This window comes from Heterocephalus glaber, unplaced genomic scaffold (genome assembly GCF_053883595.1).
Source record: "Heterocephalus glaber isolate CG9 unplaced genomic scaffold, H.glaber_assembly_v1.0 deba00001579, whole genome shotgun sequence".
Classification (NCBI taxonomy): Eukaryota; Metazoa; Chordata; class Mammalia; order Rodentia; family Bathyergidae; genus Heterocephalus; species Heterocephalus glaber.
The window spans coordinates 300823-318543 of record NW_028258360.1 but is presented as its reverse complement, the minus strand read 5'-3'; the positions used below and the strand labels follow the sequence as shown (position 1 = coordinate 318543).

General features: G+C 51.1%; 1 protein-coding gene across 1 annotated transcript; it reads left to right on the top strand.

Annotated features, from left to right (window-relative positions):
* Positions 1-10804: 10804 nt before the first annotated feature.
* On the top strand, positions 10805-13294 carry LOC101725210 (G protein-coupled receptor 183). Its single transcript, XM_004858643.4, has one exon. The coding sequence runs from the start codon at positions 10825-10827 to the stop codon at positions 11980-11982; it is 1158 nt and encodes a 385-aa protein (XP_004858700.3). The 5' UTR covers positions 10805-10824; the 3' UTR covers positions 11983-13294.
* The last annotated feature ends 4427 nt before the right edge of the window (positions 13295-17721 follow it).

Below are 17721 nucleotides of genomic sequence, written 5' to 3'. Positions count from 1 at the left end.
CAGGATCCTCCTGAGTGCTGGGATTATAGGTGTGTATCACCATGCCTGGCTCCATGCCTCTTTATTCATTAGTGATATATGTAATAAGACTGTAATTTCAAAGTAGTAAGGAGTATATGTAACACCGGCAATGGCTCTAAGATCAGTGACAAAGTCCCGGGTATTCTCTATGCCAGAGCGGCTGCTGCCCAAGTCCATAATGGAAATGCCACATTTCAGGCAGGGCCTTGTGACAAGAAAGATGTGACTGGTTTCCCTTCCAGCTGGGAGGCTTCCTGGATTCTGGGTCCCCCATGGACTGGGTAATCTCTCGATACCTTCACCCCCCATGTAGGTTTCTAAGAGGCTGCCGCAGTTTCTGCCCTGAGGAACTCACGAGGGGTTGAAATGACACACCTCTGCACAAGAGCAGAATGTCAGGACAGTGTGGCACCAGCCTGTGGCACAGGCTGGGGACAGAAAGGAGGGCCAGGGTTGCAGAACTCGGTGCAAGGGGTCTTTGCACCAACACCTCACTGACCCAAATGGCCTGATGCTCAGTCTCATTGTCATAGACGGGCAACAACGACTTCGTATATGCCAGGCTAAGCGCCCTCTGAGAAAGGACTTTAAGTGGCACAAGGATGCCGCTACAAATTCTTTATCTTGGAGCATGTGAGTCACCAGACCTCAGTCATCTAGGTTATTCTGACCTTGTGGACTCCAAGATGCCATAAAGATAACAATGGCAGTAAAAGCTTTATCCTCCTTGTCACAACTCTGACCTTCCACGTATAAAATAGCAAGAACTAGTCAATGGGGAAGCTGAGGCAGGAGGATCTCTGTAAGTTTCAGGCCAGCCTGGGCTACATAGTGAGTTCAAAGCCAACATGAACTCCATAGTGAGACCTTGTCTCAAAAAACCAAACAGACAGGGCCAGGGATTTAGCTCAGTAGTGCTGCCACCTGCCTTGCAAGTGCAAGGTCCTGAGTTTGAGCCCCAGTACCACCACCCCCCCCCCCGCCAAAACCAGGCAAACCAAACCAACCAAACAAAACAACAACAAAAAAGAACTAGTCAATGGCCTATGTTATTCTTGTTGACCAATGCAATTTGGTTTGCTACTGCTGTTGTTGTTCTTCTCTTTCTCCTTCTCACCACCCTCTCCTCCTTCTGTAACAGCAGGAACAACACATGAAAGAACCAAGTGGCACTCGGAGAGGTGGAGGGTAATCAAGGTTTATTATGCCAGTGGACTCAGAGGAGCTTGCCACTCCAAATTCTGAGCAGGGACTATGGAATTTCTTTTATACAGAAGCAGAACAAAGGCAATTATTTAAGAGGTGACAGTTTGTAACTTAGCACATCTGGTGTCCTTGGTCTGATGAAGAAAAAACAAGCTCCCATAAAAGCAGGATGTCGCAAAACCATTACCTATAGGAACAGAGTTGTCAGGCCAAAGAACAATAGCCACAGGGAGGAGAAAGATGACAGGGGAAGGTGACAGAAGAGTATTAGTTATGGCCTTTAGGGTTTTATCTAACACTTAACACTTAGGTTTTTTTTTAAAGTTTTGTCTTTCTTATCACTTTTCTTTTTCCTCCTCCTCTATCCTCTCCCTCCTCCACTAGCTCCTCCTCCTCTTTTCTTCTTCCTCCTACTCCTCCTCTTGCTTCTCCTTCTTTTCAGTTATAAAACCCAGTGCTCTAAATGTTCCTCGGAGATCCTTCTGTTGAAGTAAGGGCCACCAACCCTGGCCCCAGACCAGGCCTGGTCAGTGGTCTGTTAGAGCCAGGTGAGTGGGTGAATGAATCTTCACCTGTTTTTCCAGTTGCTGCCCATAATTAGCACCACTTGAGTTCTGCCTCCGATCAGATCATCAGTGGAATCAGATGCCCACAGGAGCATGAACCCTACTATGAACCACATGTGGAGGATCTAGGCTGTAGACTCTTTGGATCATCCTGAGATGATCCACTCTCTCCCCGCTTCCACGGAACACTTCTCTTTCATGAAACCAGTTCCTGGTGCCAAAAAGGTTGGGGATCACTATGTTAAAAGTCTGGTTGCCAGACTGTGGCTCTATCAGGAGGTGGTAAAAGATGGGAGGTAGGGGTTAACTGAAGGAAGTAGGTCACTGTGGACATACCCTTGAAAAGAGATATGAGGACCTTGAGCCCTGCCCTTTCTCTTTGATTCCTGGCCATGAGGTGTGCAGTTTTCTCTGCCACATACACCCACCATGAGGTGCTGCCTCACCACAAGCCCAAAGCAACAGAGGCAATCAACCATGGACTGAAGCCTCCAAAACTGTGAGCCAAAATAAATCTTTCCTTTTTTTTTTTTTTTGTACCCGGGATTGAATTTACCAGGCAGGCACGGTGCCACTGAGCTAAATCCCTGGCCCAACCTTTCCTCTTTTTAAGTTGATTGTCTCAGGTATTTTGTTACAGTAATGGAAAGTGACAAATACACCCAGAACTTTTTGGTGTCATTTTGAAGGCACTTATTCTTGGCAACTAGAATGTGTATTTTCTCCTGGGGTAGCCATCCTCAGTTTTTTATAAGCTCTGTGTCCTTAGCATTGGTGCACTGCAAATTGTTTTTAGATTGACACTTTGATGGCCATGAAGGGAGCCTGATGTAACTTTCTTTGCTTACTCAGGGCTTTCTCTGGATTTAGTTCATGGTACCAGAAATTGAACTCATTATGTTCTCCTACTCCAGGGCTCAGCCAGAAGCCAGGCATGAGTCCTTTTAAGATCTCATGTAGCAAACAGCCCTGCCCAGTACTAGGAGACTATACATAAGTGGCACATGCTTCCTGCTTTTCTGTAATTTGGCTATATTGTTTTATCTTAGGAGTCTGACTGAAGGTTTACATGACTCAAATGGGCATGTCAGATAGCAGAGTTGGGCATATTGCTCCTTTGCTAATGGCTGGTACTGAGACTTAAGTCCTAGTCCATGAAGGGGCAGGGCTTGGCTGAGTTCACTTCCAGCCAAGGTCAACTTTGCTCCAACCGAATCCCTTCCCCTGAATTATGGCTTCTCCCTGACCTAATGGGTTATTGGTTAACTGCAACCCAGTTGCAGAGGATTTGTTCTCTCCAAGAAAGATAAGCAGTGCCTCCCCCTTTACACCCATGTGTACAGCAGCTATTGCCAGATGCTTCCAGATACTTCACACTATATCACTAGATGTCTTCAAAGCATACCCTGCTCACCTTCTTCCCATGCTTGTAATGAGTAATACTGCATGCCCTTGGCACTCTTTGTCTTTGCTGCCCAGAGCACCTTCGATCAGCCTCAAGACCCAGCTTTCTCTCTAAGTCTTGTTTTCTGTCTTTATTCTTATTAATGTGTGTTGCATTGTCTCAGAGAAGACTGAGACCCACTGCAGGGGTTTTTGGCAACTTCCCTTTCCCATTCCTATCTATAATCTCAGGTTTCTCAGAGTTTTGATTGAGACTGCGCTTTATTTAATGTTAAAAAATTTTTTTTGGTTTGTTTTCTCATTTTTCACCAAAATAATTAGGAGTAAGATTCTGTGTCCATACTGTGGGTACTGCTTTCTATCTTCCTTTGTGGAAGTTTGGATCTCAGGTGAGGACAGGGCTGCTTACTAATGAGGGGCCTACAGGTTTTGTTTAGTGGGTCCAGGCCTTGAGCAACCCACACAGGAGAGGAGGATTGCAGCCAAATAATCCAATCCCAGCCAGCTCTGCTCCTGCGCTCTCCAGAGCACAGGGCGGCAGAGGTGAAACCAAAGAGACTGACCTGCCTGAGGGAGAGACCAACACTCCGGGACTGAAGTCTCCTACCACAGAGACCACGTTAGACAGTCTTGGGAGACAGGCGTGGGGAGGGATGGTCACAAGGCCTGTATTCCTAGCGGGGAGGCCAGGTTCGGTGGGTGTAATCTTCAGAGAATGCGGAAGGAGATGATGCCCGAGGGAGACAGCATTTAGTGCAGTGCTATGCTCGAGCTCTTGTACTGCTGCCCACACCCAGCAGAAATTAGTGGTCTGCATGACTACAGGTCAATATCTGAGCGACTAAGCGTCCTCATTAAAATCACAGACCTCTTTGCTTTGGTTAAGGGCAGATCACAAGTGGTTCTTAGAATCTGTCAGGACTCAGTTGATATTTGACCCCACTGTTGTTACTAACTTAACTGCTATAGCAAAGGTGACAGTCATTGCTGTCAACTGGTTTGCGCTGCATGCCGAAACTGGATTGCCTAGGGTCATAAACAATACAGTGGCTCACTCCCAAAGAACTGGGCACTGGGCCAAAGAAGCTGCAAACCCCACCACAAACAAACAAATAGAAACATGATAAGACAAGGCAAAAACATTCCCCACAAAAATTCCCAACTCCCAAAACCAGTTCAGGGGGCATCAAGCAGGGAGATCATAAGTCACACAAGAGAAATGTCTGAAAGGGTCAGTGGAGGCAAAACAGCTCAATAAGGTGCTTGGCAAATTTAAAGAAGATATAACCAATCAGGTCATGACCCTAATGAAACAAATGATCAGTGAGTCTAGAAAGACACTAATGAAAGTCTAGTGGTGCAAAAGAAAGAGATGCAAAACATGAATGCCCAGCATAGAAAAGAATGGGAGTCCATAAAGAGTTCCAAACAAACCCAGGAGGTTGAAACTATGACTGAAAGTATGGGCAGCAGAAGGGAGCAGTGTGAAGACAGAGTATCAGATCCAGGGGACAGAACTGTGGTCAGTGATCAATTAATGAGAGATATCATAAAAACAGCAAGAGAACTTCAAAAATGAATCCCAAAGCTGCCAGATGATCCTAATAAGACTAATATAAGAGTAACTACATTAATCAAAAAAATCAGAAGACAGCACAAAGGGCATAAAAAACCTCTTTACAGAAGTAATAGAAGAAAAATTTCCAGACATGGAAAAAGAATTTAACATACAGATAAATGATGCATATAGAACCCCAAATACCCATGATCAGAACAAAAATCACTCCATACCACATAGTAATTTTTTTGTAAAATTAATAGGCACATTTTTTTAAATGAAAAGCAATGGGGAGCCACACAGACTCTTTAGCAGGAGAACAGAATGAGATTTCCACTCTATAGATATAATAACAATATTAATAATGACAGCAATAACGATTGCTAACATTTACCATGCTGATAATATGTCAGGTAGTATGCAAAGTGTTTTATATCATATACCACATAATAATTAAAACACCAGAAATAAAACACAAGAACAGAATCTTAAAGGCTTAAAGAGAAAAGCAACAAATCACCTATAAAGGAAAACCCATCAGAATCACAACAGACTTCTCAACACAAACCTTAAAGGCAAGGAAAGCTTGGAATGAAATGTCTCAAGCTATAAAAGCAAACAACTCCCCACCCAGACTGATATATCCTATAAAATTATCTTTCAAAATGGATAGAAAAATAAGATATTTCCATGATAAAGAGAAACTAAAGAAATTCATGACCACCAACCAACACTCCAAAAATTCTCAAGGATAACCTAGAAAGAGACAGTGAAGCTAACAATGCCAAAAGGTCCAATAAAATAAATGCCTCAGGTAGGCTAGCAATTAAATAAAAAGGAAAGAAAATAAAACATCAATAGGAAACTACAAAGACAGGAATAAGTCAATACCCACAATTATAACTACCAATGTAAATGGACTCAACTTGTCAGTTAAAAGATACAGATTAGCAGAATGGATCAAGGAACAAAATCCAATGGTAAATTGTATTCAAGAAACACATTTAACACAAAAATAAATTTATAGAGTAAAAATGAAGGATGGAAAATAATTTTCCATGCACTAGGAATCCAACAAGAAGGAGGAGTAGCTATCCTGTTTTCAGACAAGGTGGACTTCAAGCCAAAGCTGATCAAAAGAGGCAAATAATGACATTATATATTGGTTAACAGAACTATTCAACAAGAACAGATAGCAATTATAAACATATATGCACCAAACCATGGTGTACCCAACCTCACAAAATGAATACTATTCTGTCATGTTCACCAGCACCAAAAACCATATAAAACTTCTGGACTTAAACATCTATGATTTTTCAACCTTTCAGAAACCCCAAAAATCATGCACTGGGTCATCCCCCACTGCTTCTATTTTGTTGGCTTCAATCTTCCATTGCCCCCAAACAAGGACCTAGACTAGGAGGGAGCTGGTCACAATATTATTGACAGGAATGATTGACAGGGTGCTGAGTCATCTCAAGGGCATCCAGAGAGCATGACTCTCCCACAATTTACTGTTTGAATCACATGCATGACATGCAGTCCCTACATATGAACCTTCAAAGAAGTCTGAGTGGAGAAAAGGTTACTGTAGATCAGGCCACAGGATATAACAGGCATATGCTCTGGCTTGCAGCTTTAGAGACTTCCCAGGTCTTTGTTATTCTTATTCCTGCTTCTCTTAGGATAATGAAAGGATTGGCTCTGTGCTTTGCCCAAGTTCAGATGGATGGAGGGAGAGTGGTCCCACAGCCCCAGTTGTGCTGCCTGCAGTAGGCCGACACTCCTATTTCCTTTTATCTTGACTCCCTGTGGATGTGCTGGGTCACAGCGACACCCCCCCCCACTCACATATACACAAACGCTTACTGAATGGATCATGAATGAATCCAGTGCAGGTGCAGTCTATCATTTTTTTTGTCCTCTTTGGGCTTTCAAGATCTCTCCTTTGAACAGAGGAACCCTAAATGTTTGTGTTTGATTTTTCTACTGGTGATTGAACCCAGGTCCTTCTCACTGAGCTACATCTGCTGCTCTTTTAAAAAATTTATTATTTTGGCTGGGACATAGCTCAGTGGTGCCACCACCTGCCTTACAAGCGCAAGGTTCCAAGTTTGATCCCTGGTACCAAAAAAAAAAAAATTAAAAAAAGATTTATTATTTTGAGCTGGGCATAGTGGCACATGCCTTTAATCCCTCCATTCAGGAGGCTGAGTCAAGAACATTGCTGCAAGTTCGAGGTCAGCCTGGGCTACACAATGAGCTCAGGGTCAATCTGAATTACATAGCGAGACTCTGTCTCGAAAAACAAAACAAAACAAAACAAAATTGTTATTTTGAGACACAGTCTCGCTAAGTCACTAAGTTGCCCAGACTGGGCTCTAACTTGAACGTGCCACCATGCCCAGCTCCTGTCTTTTGAAGACATAAAGGACACTTCTGGGACTTGTGATCTGTCTGTAGGTCAGGTATATAAAAGCTGATTCATCTCTTCCTGCCAGGGGTGGCAAGAGTTCAAGTTTATTGTAAAAGTGTATAGTAAAAAGGACTTTATTAGCTAAACTCATTCCCACGGGCCTGCAGTACGGGAACATCTTTCATGGCCCAGTTTACACATGGGAAACAGCGAGCGCTGTGGGCTTTGTGAGTGGCCAGTCGGGCATGTTACCTCACACTCTAGACTGGGGAAACTGAGGCACGTGGGAGCCCATGCCAGAGTCACATGGCGGGGAGTGAGCACACTCTGCTGCTGAAGGAAGCAGGCTTTGTGCTTGGTTCAGAGAAAGCCTCCGAGAAGCAGGCACTCTGACAATTTAGGGACAGTTCTGTGAAGGAGGCACGGGATTAATCAAAGGATGTGTGGATGCCTCGTTTATCAGCCAGGTATGGTCGGGGAAGGCCATTCTCTGGGAAGCGGGAGGAAGAGGAGTGGAGGCCGGGGGCAGCAGGTTTCACTTGCAGCGCAGCTGTCTCTGCAGCTCACCAAGCATTGCTCATCTGGGCTGCAGACGAGACTTTCAGGCTCAGTTAAGGCCTGAAACTTGTGCGCCCAGATCACAGAGCACAGGGAATGCAGGACCGGGGGCCTCTCGTCCCTTTCCTCCATGGAGCGGAGCACATGGCGTCCCCAGACGGCCCTTCCTGCTTACCTGGCTCATGGCTTCTAGTGTATGCGGGGGGCACCGTGGCTGCTTTCAAATGTCCTGCCGCTGGCATTCTGATTGTCACCTCTATGGTCTGGATCCCAGCCCATGGAGGGCACAGAGCTGGAAGAAAAGAAACAGCCTCCAGGGTGCTGTCCTCCCCCTCCTCGTAGCAGTGGGGCCTGGCATCCTGTGGCAGGAAGATCACCTTGGCTGATACCCTGGGGTTTTCTGCTCTTTCTCTCTTGATCTCTTCAGCAGGGGAGTAAAGGCAGGAGGCCTTGCGCTGATTCACTCCCTGGAGGGGAGCGTGCATGGGCCCCTTCCAGGCCTCACAGCACTGAGGCAGGCAGCCGGCTGTGGGTCAGGGCTCTGCTGGCCTCCTGGACCGACTGTCCTTGGGAAGGGAGGTAAGTCACTGGACCTTCTCAGGGCAGGAGGCGGGCTTGGGGGTGGCAGTGGCTCTTCCCCTGGCTGGCTGGCTCCCCGCTCCTGATGTCCATGGGGAGCATCTGTGGGCTCCTCCTGCTCCCTGGGGTCCCACCATTCATGATCAGGGAGAAGGACAGGTCAAGTCCCTGAGTTGTCCCCTGGAAGCTTTAGCAATCCTTCCTCCAGGTGGTGGTGCTAATTGACTGCACCCTCCCCAGTCAACTTCTGGGGGTCCCAAAAGGGGAATACCCATGCCAGGGCCTGGTGGGACACACTGTAATCACAGCAGGAGGCTGAGGCAGGAGGATTGCTGCAAGCTTAAGGCCAGCCTGGGTTACATAGTGAATTCCAGGCCAACTTGAACTACATAGTGAGACCCTGTCTCAACAGAGAAAAAAAAGTGAATAGCCTTGTGAGAGGGAAATGCCCCAAGAGGGTAGCTTCATATTCAGGCCAAGTGACCAGTGCTAGGTCCTTTCCTAAGAGCAGAGGGAGAGAAGATGCCTTGTGCTCCTGCGGAGGGACCCTGCAGGCACACTGAGGTGGATGGGCTGAGGAATGCACCTGGGCAGGGCTGGGACGGGAGCCGGGACACATATCCCACCGCTGCTCCTGGGCCTGGTCAGTGAGGCGCTGTCCCCTTGCATGTGCACCAACATCCACGAGGGCACAGGGGACATGGGGAACACGGTGGGCGTGGGGGCCTCAGCTCTACAGCTCCTGTGCAGATCCACGTGATCATCCAACCAGGCCCATGGCTGCGGTGACGGCACTGCCTTCGCCTCCTGGGCGGCGACTTTTCCATGGCCTGCAGCAGAGCCCAGTGTCCTGAGCCCTTGTCTGTACTGGACCTGAACCCGGGGCTGAGGGCACAGGGGACAGAGGCAGGGCCTTCAAGGGCATCTCTGTGTGGGCAGCAGAGAGCGGACGTGGCCCGCCAGGGAGCCCCGGGCCTGACGGCATGGAGCAAGGAGGAGCCCAGAACAGTCAGGAAGCGGGGTTGAGGGCCAGACCTAACCCCTGCCCCTGAGCCCTGAGTGGAGAGAAGCACAAGGCAGGTGGCAGCTGGCTCCAGCAAGGAGTGGACCACGGCCAGTGCCTGCTGAGCTGACTTCAGCCTGGCCAGCTTGGGCCTTGCCCTGCTAGGACTTGAAGCCCCCACCTAAAGCTCAGCCAGCTTGGGCCGACTGTGCAGGGAAGGAGGAAGAGGAACAAGAGGCACCATCTTGGTTCAGAGCTGGCAAAACTCCAGGGAAAGCACTGGGTCCACAGTCTGTTCCTTGGGTTTGCTCTGAAAGGTGGTCGCTTCCCCAGCGGCTCTGGCCAGCCTGCCTGCCTCTGGGGTCCCTATTCCTATCTCCCCAGGGTGTGTGTATGCGTGTGTGTGCGTGAATACATGTGTGCTGTTAAAAAGAACCAGAGCTGGAGGGGGCATAGTGGTACACATTCGGGAAGCTGAGGCAGGAGGTTCACTGCCAGAAGATGTGGGGGCCAGTCTTGGCCCTGCTTCCCAGGGAAGCCAGCTTGGGATCCGCTTGCAAGGATCACTGCAGCAGCCTCTGAGCCCCCATCTCTCCCTGTTGTTGGTATCTAGCCCAGAGTGTGAGAGGGCTAGGGAGGAAGTGGGTGAGTTCAGGGCCGGAGTTGGTTTGCATTTGCAGGGCGCAGTCTTGGGGAGCTGTTCACTACTTCTAGGAATCGGCTCACCCTGGGGCTGCCTCACCCTGGGGCTGATGTCCCTCCAGGATCAGCACCACCTGAGATGTCAAAGCATCAAATACACAAAGTAAACCGTCCCCCCCCAACCACGCACACAGCTGCCTCCTGTTGCTGGCCAGCTCTGTGGGTTCCGAAGCCAGCAGCTCAGAAGCTAATAACCGGGAGGCTGCCCGGCTGGGGGAGCCTTATGGGAAATACCATAAGCAGGTGCTTGGCTGACAGCCCCGCACCCCAGGGGAGTGCAGTCAACCAGGTAATCCCAGCCTTTGGGTCCTTCTCACTGGGGGGCAATGGAGAGGAAATTCGTCCCCACAACATTCCAGCCTTTGTAATAAAATATGCCTTAGGCGTCTGTGTTTTGGGGTCATTTGCTACACAGCAATAGAAACTGGAACACTGTGCTGTACTTCCACAAAAAGTTTACTTTATAAAAAGATGTTTTTTAGTTGGGCATGCTGGTTTATGCCTGTAATACCAGACCTTGGGAGGCTGAGGCGGGAGGACTGCAAGTCTGAGGCCGGCCTGGACCACAGAGTGAGACCTTGTCTCAAATAAAAAACAAAAGATTTCTCACTCTCTCTCTCTTTCACTCTCTCTGTCTCTTTCTTGAGACAGGGTCTCGCTGTGTAGTTCAGGCTGGCCTTAAACTCACTATGGAGCCGAGGCTGGCCTTGAACTCAATGGCAATCCTCCTGCTTCAGCCTCCCAACCTCTGGGATTACACCACACCTGGCTGATAGACTTTTCACGTACAAGTTGCTTTAGCAAAACGATGCCTAACTGCCATCCTGGAGGGGTAAACCAGACACAACATCGCATCTTTACTTCCTGTCTCCCAGGCTCCGCGGTGAGTGAGCTGGCTTCTGGCATGGCCGACCCTGACCCTGACCCCAGCATGGCCCCGGCCAGCGGCAACTCCTGCCTCCCTTACTTCCCGCCCCGCGGGGCCAGCGTGGGGCTCTCCCTGTTCTATTCGGCTCTCTTGGTCTCCAGCTCCCTGGGGAACATCCTGGCGCTCTGCCTGGCCCGGCACAAGGGCGAGAAGACCACGTCGACGGGCGTCTACCTGACGCACCTGGCGGTGTCCGACCTTCTGTTCGCGGCGGTGCTGCCCGGGAAGATCGCCTACTACGCGCGGGACTTCCGCTGGCCGCTGGGGGACGCGCTGTGCCGGCTGACTGCCTTCGTCACCTACCTCAACACCTACGGCGGCGTCTACCTGATGGGCTGTGTGAGCGCCGACCGCTACCTGGCCGTGGTGCGCGCGCCCCGCTGCGCGCGGCTCCGGAGCCCCAGCCTGGCGCGGCGCGCATGCGCGGTCGCGTGGGTCCTGGCGCTGCTGCAGACGGCGCCGTTGCTGTTGCTGCCGCTGGGCGGGCGCCTGGTGGGCAGGACCACCTGCATGGAGCTAGGCCGCGCGGCGCCGGTGCTGCGCCGGCCCGGCTTGGTGCTGGCCGCCTGCGCGCTGGGCTTCTGCGTGCCCGTGGGCCTCATGTTCTTCTGCTACGCGCGCATCGCCCAGAGGCTGCGCGCCGCGGCCCGCCGGAGCCCGCCGGGCTCCCAAGGCCACTACCCACGGCGGGCCTGGCGCCTGGCGCTGGCCGTGCTGGTGGTCGTCGTCGGGTGCTTCAGCCCCTACCACCTGCTGGTCATACAGTTCATGGCCAGGGCCCTGCTGCGCCCGCCATCCTGCGCCGAGCAGCAGGCGTTCGCGGGCGCCCTGCAGGTCACCATGACCCTCATGAACCTCAACTGTGCCATCGACCCCGTCATCTACTTCTTTGCGTCCACGCGGTACAGGAAATGGCTCCTGGGCTTTTGGAAACTCAGAGCCTCCTCGCCCCCAGGAAAGGCGTCCTCAGAAACAGCTAGTGTCAACCAGACACGAGGCTCTGTGTCCCCAGGCTTTGTGGCAGAGGTTGGGGTCTAGTCCCTGGCCTTAGAAGCAGGGGCGTGGTGGCGCACACCTGTGATCTCCGCACTCCGGAGGCTGAGGCAGGAGGATCACTGCAAGTTCAAGGCCAGTCTGGGCTGCACAGCAAGACCCTGTTTCCAAAAACAAACAAAAAAAGGATAAAGAGAGCTCCTAGCCTGAAGCTTATACAGGGGGGTGGGTGGGTTGGAGGTGTAGGCTGCTTAAGAAAAAGAGTACAAAATAAGAAATACATTAATGTTTCTGGTTTGGGATTATTTTGTCAGATTTTGGGACATTTGCATATACACAATGAGACCTTGAGGATGGAGCCCGAGTTTCACACAAAACTCAGGTGTGTTTCGTTCACACCTGACACACATAGCCTGAAAGTAATTTTATACAAGATTTAAACAATAATTTTGTAAACAAAAAAATAACTGTATAAAACATTGTGGAATGTTCAACTTGTGATGTGCTGGCACTCGAAAAACTTCAGATTTTTGTGAGGCATGGAGGTGCGTGCCTGTGATCCCAGCCCTCCGGAGCTGAGGTAGGATTGCCAAGAGTTTGAGGCCAGCCTGGGCTTTTCGGATTAGGGATGTTGAACAAAACTAGACAAGGGATCTTGGAGGGAGCTTGAGACTCAACTGCATCAGCTTCTGGCCAAGTGCACCTCTACAGTTTCCTAATAACAGTGGTGCTCTGCCTCTGAGGGGTGCTTGGCTTTTTATTCAGGAAAAACAGTTTTCACAGCAAATGGTGAGCACTAGAGCAGAGATTTAGTTTACTTCAAACGTAGGAAGGTGATATTTGTAAAGAGCAAAAGCACTTCTCGTTCTCCGTTTCCAGACTTCAAAATGTTTAGTTAACATTTGCAAAAACGCCAAGGTTGCCTTGAGAAAGTCCCCTCGAAGCCAGCTGCCTCTGGGGGTGAGGACTGCGCTGGCTTTTGAACGTCCAGATCTGGGCAGGAGAAAGCCTTTGGGCATCGCTGCATGAAGGAGAGGAGAAAGTGAGGAAAAGCTGCTTCAATTTGTTTTCCATTTGTTTGTGTGCTTCAGAAAGGTGTGATCCATGGAGGTGCGTTGAGAATAGAGTTCTGTGTGAAGGCTCTGGGTTCAGTCCCTAGGACAGGGGGGAAAACAAAAACAAAACCCACATATATTTGGTGTTTGTCCCAGGCTATGGCAGGCAGGGAAGCTGGTGGGATTCCCTGAATGAGAGGAATTTCTGTTGTTACTCTTCATAAGCCCTTTCCTGCCCTGCGCCCGAGTTTACCCTGAGCTGGTGACTGGCCAGCACCTTGGGGACAGGGCTGTTTCTGGAGGAAGAGACCCAGTGGGGGGTGGGGGTGGGGTGGAACTTCCGCTGCACAGGTGACCCTGAGGAGGGTAGGGGACGCGATGGCTCCAACCGCCCTTGTGGGAGCTGCAGGCGGCCGAGCAGGAGCAGGTCACACTTGCCTGGGCCAGGGTGGGGGGCAGCAGGTTCCCCCTTCGGGGATAGGACGGGCTCTGCCTCAAGGATGGGCAGCGGCGGAATGGAGACAGGAAGAGCAAAGAGAGAGGCGCAGAGAGGAGGAGGTCTCCGAGTCACGCCAGGATTCACCCCCAAAATCCCCCACCTTGGGCGTGGCCGGCCAGGCCCGCGCCAGGAACCTCACTGGGCCCTGCACCCGCATCCCCGCGGCGCCTGCCCCAGGTTTTGTGATCTTACGGCCCGCTGAGATTCGGGGTGACATGGCCGCCCCTCTTCCATGACCAACGTCTGCAGCCCCAGAAGATCTGAGCGCAACTCTCAAAGCAAAACCCGCCTTCAAGTGAACCAGGCGCGGAAACTGCGACTTGAGGCCCTGCCGCTGGGAGAGAGGATAGAACTCAGCTGGAAGCGGCTCTGCGAAACCAGGGCGGGAGAGGTTTTCGCGCTGTGGTGGATGAGGCAGTGGAAAAGCACTGGGGCTATGAGGGGAAGTCAAAGGCCAGGTGTGTGTGCTAATTTGGCAGTCTTTGAAAGTAAAATAAAGCCGGATGTGGTGGCTGCACACCTGTGATCCCAGCACTCAGGAGGCTGAGGCAGGACAGCCGTGAGTTCAAGGCCAGCCTAGAATATATAGCAAGACCCTGTCTCAAAAAATCAAATCAGAAAAGAAAGTAAAATAAAAGCTCACCTCTTGATGCTGGGAGGTAGTGTGCAAGTTGGAGCAGGGTGTCCACTGAGTGAGGCTTCCACCCTCTCCAGAGACTGAAGGTTTCATTTCAGAGGTGCTCACGGGCCCTGGAGGAAGGCTCTGCTGAGCTGTAGGAGTTTAACACCTCAAAGGCAAAGAAAGAAGGGACAGTTGAGCCGGGTATGGTGGCGCAGGCCTGTGATCGCAGTGCTCTGGACTGGCAGGGGAGAGGGGTGGACAGCAGAGCTGGGGCTCAAAGCAGGGCTGGGGCTCAAAGCAGGGCTGGGTGCAGGCTTGCCCTGCTCACATTCGCGTCGGTCACTGAGAGCTGGTGGGTGCAGCTCCGGACACCATCAGTGTGACCCTCACCCCAGGACACTTTCGCCTGCCACTTCCTTTCGGTGTCATTTCGAACAAAACTGCCAGGACTTCAGTGCGCATGCGTGTAAACCTCCCGGGCTCCTGGGAAAGTGGATTCTCCTGCGTTGGCCGGGAGCCATCGGAGGCTGCATTTCTAGCCCAGTCCCATGAGGAGGTTTCAGAAGAGGCAAATTCAGAGCTGATGAGGCTCGATCCCCCCAGCAGACCATTTTTTGGCCGCACACTGGTATCATTTGGGGAAATTTAGAAACTCCGGATGCCTTCTGGGGTCCCCGAGGGATTCTGGTTTAATTGATCTGGCCTGAGTGTCAGGGATTTTTAAAGATCTGTGGTGATTTTTTTTTTTTTTTTTTTGGTACCGGGAATGGAACTCAGGACCTTGAGCTTTCGAGGCAGGCGGTGGAACCACTGAGCTAAATCCCTGGCCCAATCTGTGGTGATTTTGATTTGCAGTCCATTTTGAGAACCACAGCACAAAAGAGCCGAAGAGATTGAGAGACATAGGGGGAGGATTTTAAGGCATTCAGCTGTAAGTCTGAAATCCACATGGCAGGCAAGAAAATCATGTTATAGGCACAAGGCAAAACTGCTTCTTACACAGAAAACCTGGGTTTTTGTTTTGAAGCCTGCAACTGATGAGGCTCACCCTTTTCTCCATTTTGGAGAATAATCTCTTTTACTCAAAGTCTACAGATTTAAGTATTAATCACACTCAAAGAATGCCTTCATCAGCTGGATGTGATGGCACACACTTGTAATCCCACCTTTGGAAGGCTGAGCCAGGAGGATGCCAAGTTTGAGCCCAGCAACTTAGTGACTTAGCAAGAGCCTGTCTCAAAAAATCAAAGGGCTTGGAATGTGGCTCAGTGAGAAGGCCCTGGTTCAATCACTGAAGAAAAAAAAGGATGTTTTCATCACAATGTCCATGTAGTGTTGGCCCACACAGCCTGGCGAGGTGACAATGACATGCACTGTCACAGAGGTTTCCAGCCAAACGTCTGCGGTAACACAGACAGGAACAGGGTGCCTGGCAGGGATGGGGTTTGTGGAGGGTACACTTTGGTTTGGGAGACGGGAGGAATGACCCCAGCGCTCCCTGCCATATTGCATGGCTACCTCTGCAGGCTCTTCAGGAGCAAGGCCCACGACCCCTTCCTTCCTTGGGTCCCAAATGTGGCCGCGGGTCCCCTGTGCCCATGATCTCTGAGCTGTCACGGGGGGATCGGTGCCCCTCTGTGGGACCATGAGACCCAGGCAGCCTGAGCTGTGGTGACAAAGGGCCACCAACTGGGTGGCTCAGGATGGTGGAGACTCATGGCCCACAGTTCCGGGGCTGGAGGTCTGAAATCGAGGTTCGGCAGGGCTGGTTCCCAAGGGGACCTGGTCCTTCCTCTCCCAGCTCCGGTGACCTTGCCATCCCCAAGCTTTTGCTGTGTCACTCCAGTCCCTGCCTCTGTTGTCGCCTGAGTTTCCCTGTGTGTGTCTGTCTGTCTGTCTTCACGTGGTGTCTCCCTCCTCTCATAGGGACACCAACATCTTGGGGATGGCCAACACTGATGGCCTCAGCTCCACTCCACACAGACCTGTTTCTTATTTTGGTTTTTCGGTTTTTTCTGGAGGCGGCATCTTGCTATGTAGTCCAGGCTGGCCTTGAGCTGCCAGCAACCCTCTTGCCTCAGCCTCCCAGACTCTGGGATTATAGGCTTGCACCATGACCCTGGGCCAGAGACCCTATTTCTCATTAAGGAACCAGGGGTGAGGAGTTCATCGTATCTTTTTAGGGGACACAATTCTGCCCATCACACCCTCCATTTCTGAACACCCCTCTTTTCAGACACTTTCCTCTCTGAGTCCATATAATCCGTCTCTAATTCTAACCGCTACATGGCCTTGGAGCCCCATCAGAAAAGTGAGGAAGAGGGGTTGGGTCGGTGGTGCACATCTGCGACCCCAGCACTGTGGGAAGCTGAGGCTGGAGGGTCACGAGTTCAAGGTCAGCCTGGGCAAGTTGGCAACTTAGCGAGACCCTGTCTCAAAAATAAATAAATAAAAATTAAAAAATAAGTGAGGAGGAGGAAGTAGAGAGGTCTGTTAAATGCTAACTAGCTCAGGAGAGTTTAGCTTAGGGTTTGTTCCCCAGGCCCTGTCACAGTAGTGCCATGTCCACAGGGAAGTGTCTGTGAGGGCTCCGAGTGGAGGCGGCAGAGACCAGGGGAGCCCTGTAGGTCAGGGCCCTGTATGGGGCTCTGAATTCCCGGGGGTGACAATGGCCATGCAACCAGCACAGGTGCCTGGGGGATTCTGCCTTGGGCTGGAGAGTACACGGTGACTTCCAGGAACTGTAATCCCTTGACATTTTGAGGGCAAGAACAGAAAGTTTCACCAATCATTGCTCAGACCTGAGGTGACCACAGCCAGCTTTCACTACGGTTTTCTCTCTCAAGACACCAAGTGAGTGATGCCAGGCAGGTACACGGGTCAAGAGTGTCCTCTGATGGAGGAGGTTACGGGCCAGACCGTGCCACCCCGAGCATACCAACCCTGTGGCACCTGGGTCGGGGCAACCACGAGCAACCCGGAAGCCTCCACGGAGGTCCCCTGCTCCTCTAGATGGTGGGAGGTGGCCAAGTTGCGATTTCTATGCCAAAGACCTAGGACAGGGTCCCCAGAGGACCGACACTGGTGTGGGCCGGTGGCCTGCTAGCAACCAGGTGGCGCAGCAGGAGGTGAGCGGCGGCAGAGCCCGCAAAGCGCCATCTGTATTTGCAGCCGATGCTCCGCCTGCTGTCAGAGCAGAGCAGCCGGGCCTTGGCATCTGCGGGAGCGCGGACCCGACGGTGAACTGTGCGTGAGCATTCGGGATAAAGGGAGGAGGGCACCACACGCCTCTGAATCACCCTGAAACCAGCAGCCGCCGCCTCTATCCTCCGCCCCATCCACGGAAAAGCTGGCTTCTGTGAAATCAGACCCTGGTAGAAAGGATGGGGGCCACTCCCCTAAGAGATCTGCAGGGCTCTGAGCCTCTAATTCCACGGAGCCCTGGCACATGCCCTGTTGGCTCTAATGGGGGACAGGCAGCAGGGTGGCCGGTCCAAGGAAGCGTGTGTGTGTGTGTGTGTGTGTGTGTGTGTGTGTGTGTGTGTCTGCTAATGACTGCATTTGGTTGGATGAGTGTGAGGTGTAAATGGCAAGCAACTGATGGGAGA

Coding starts and splice junctions, on each gene's coding strand:
- LOC101725210 (XM_004858643.4), top strand. CDS start 10,825: ATGCCTAACTGCCATCCTGGAGGGGTAAACCAGACACAACATCGCATC.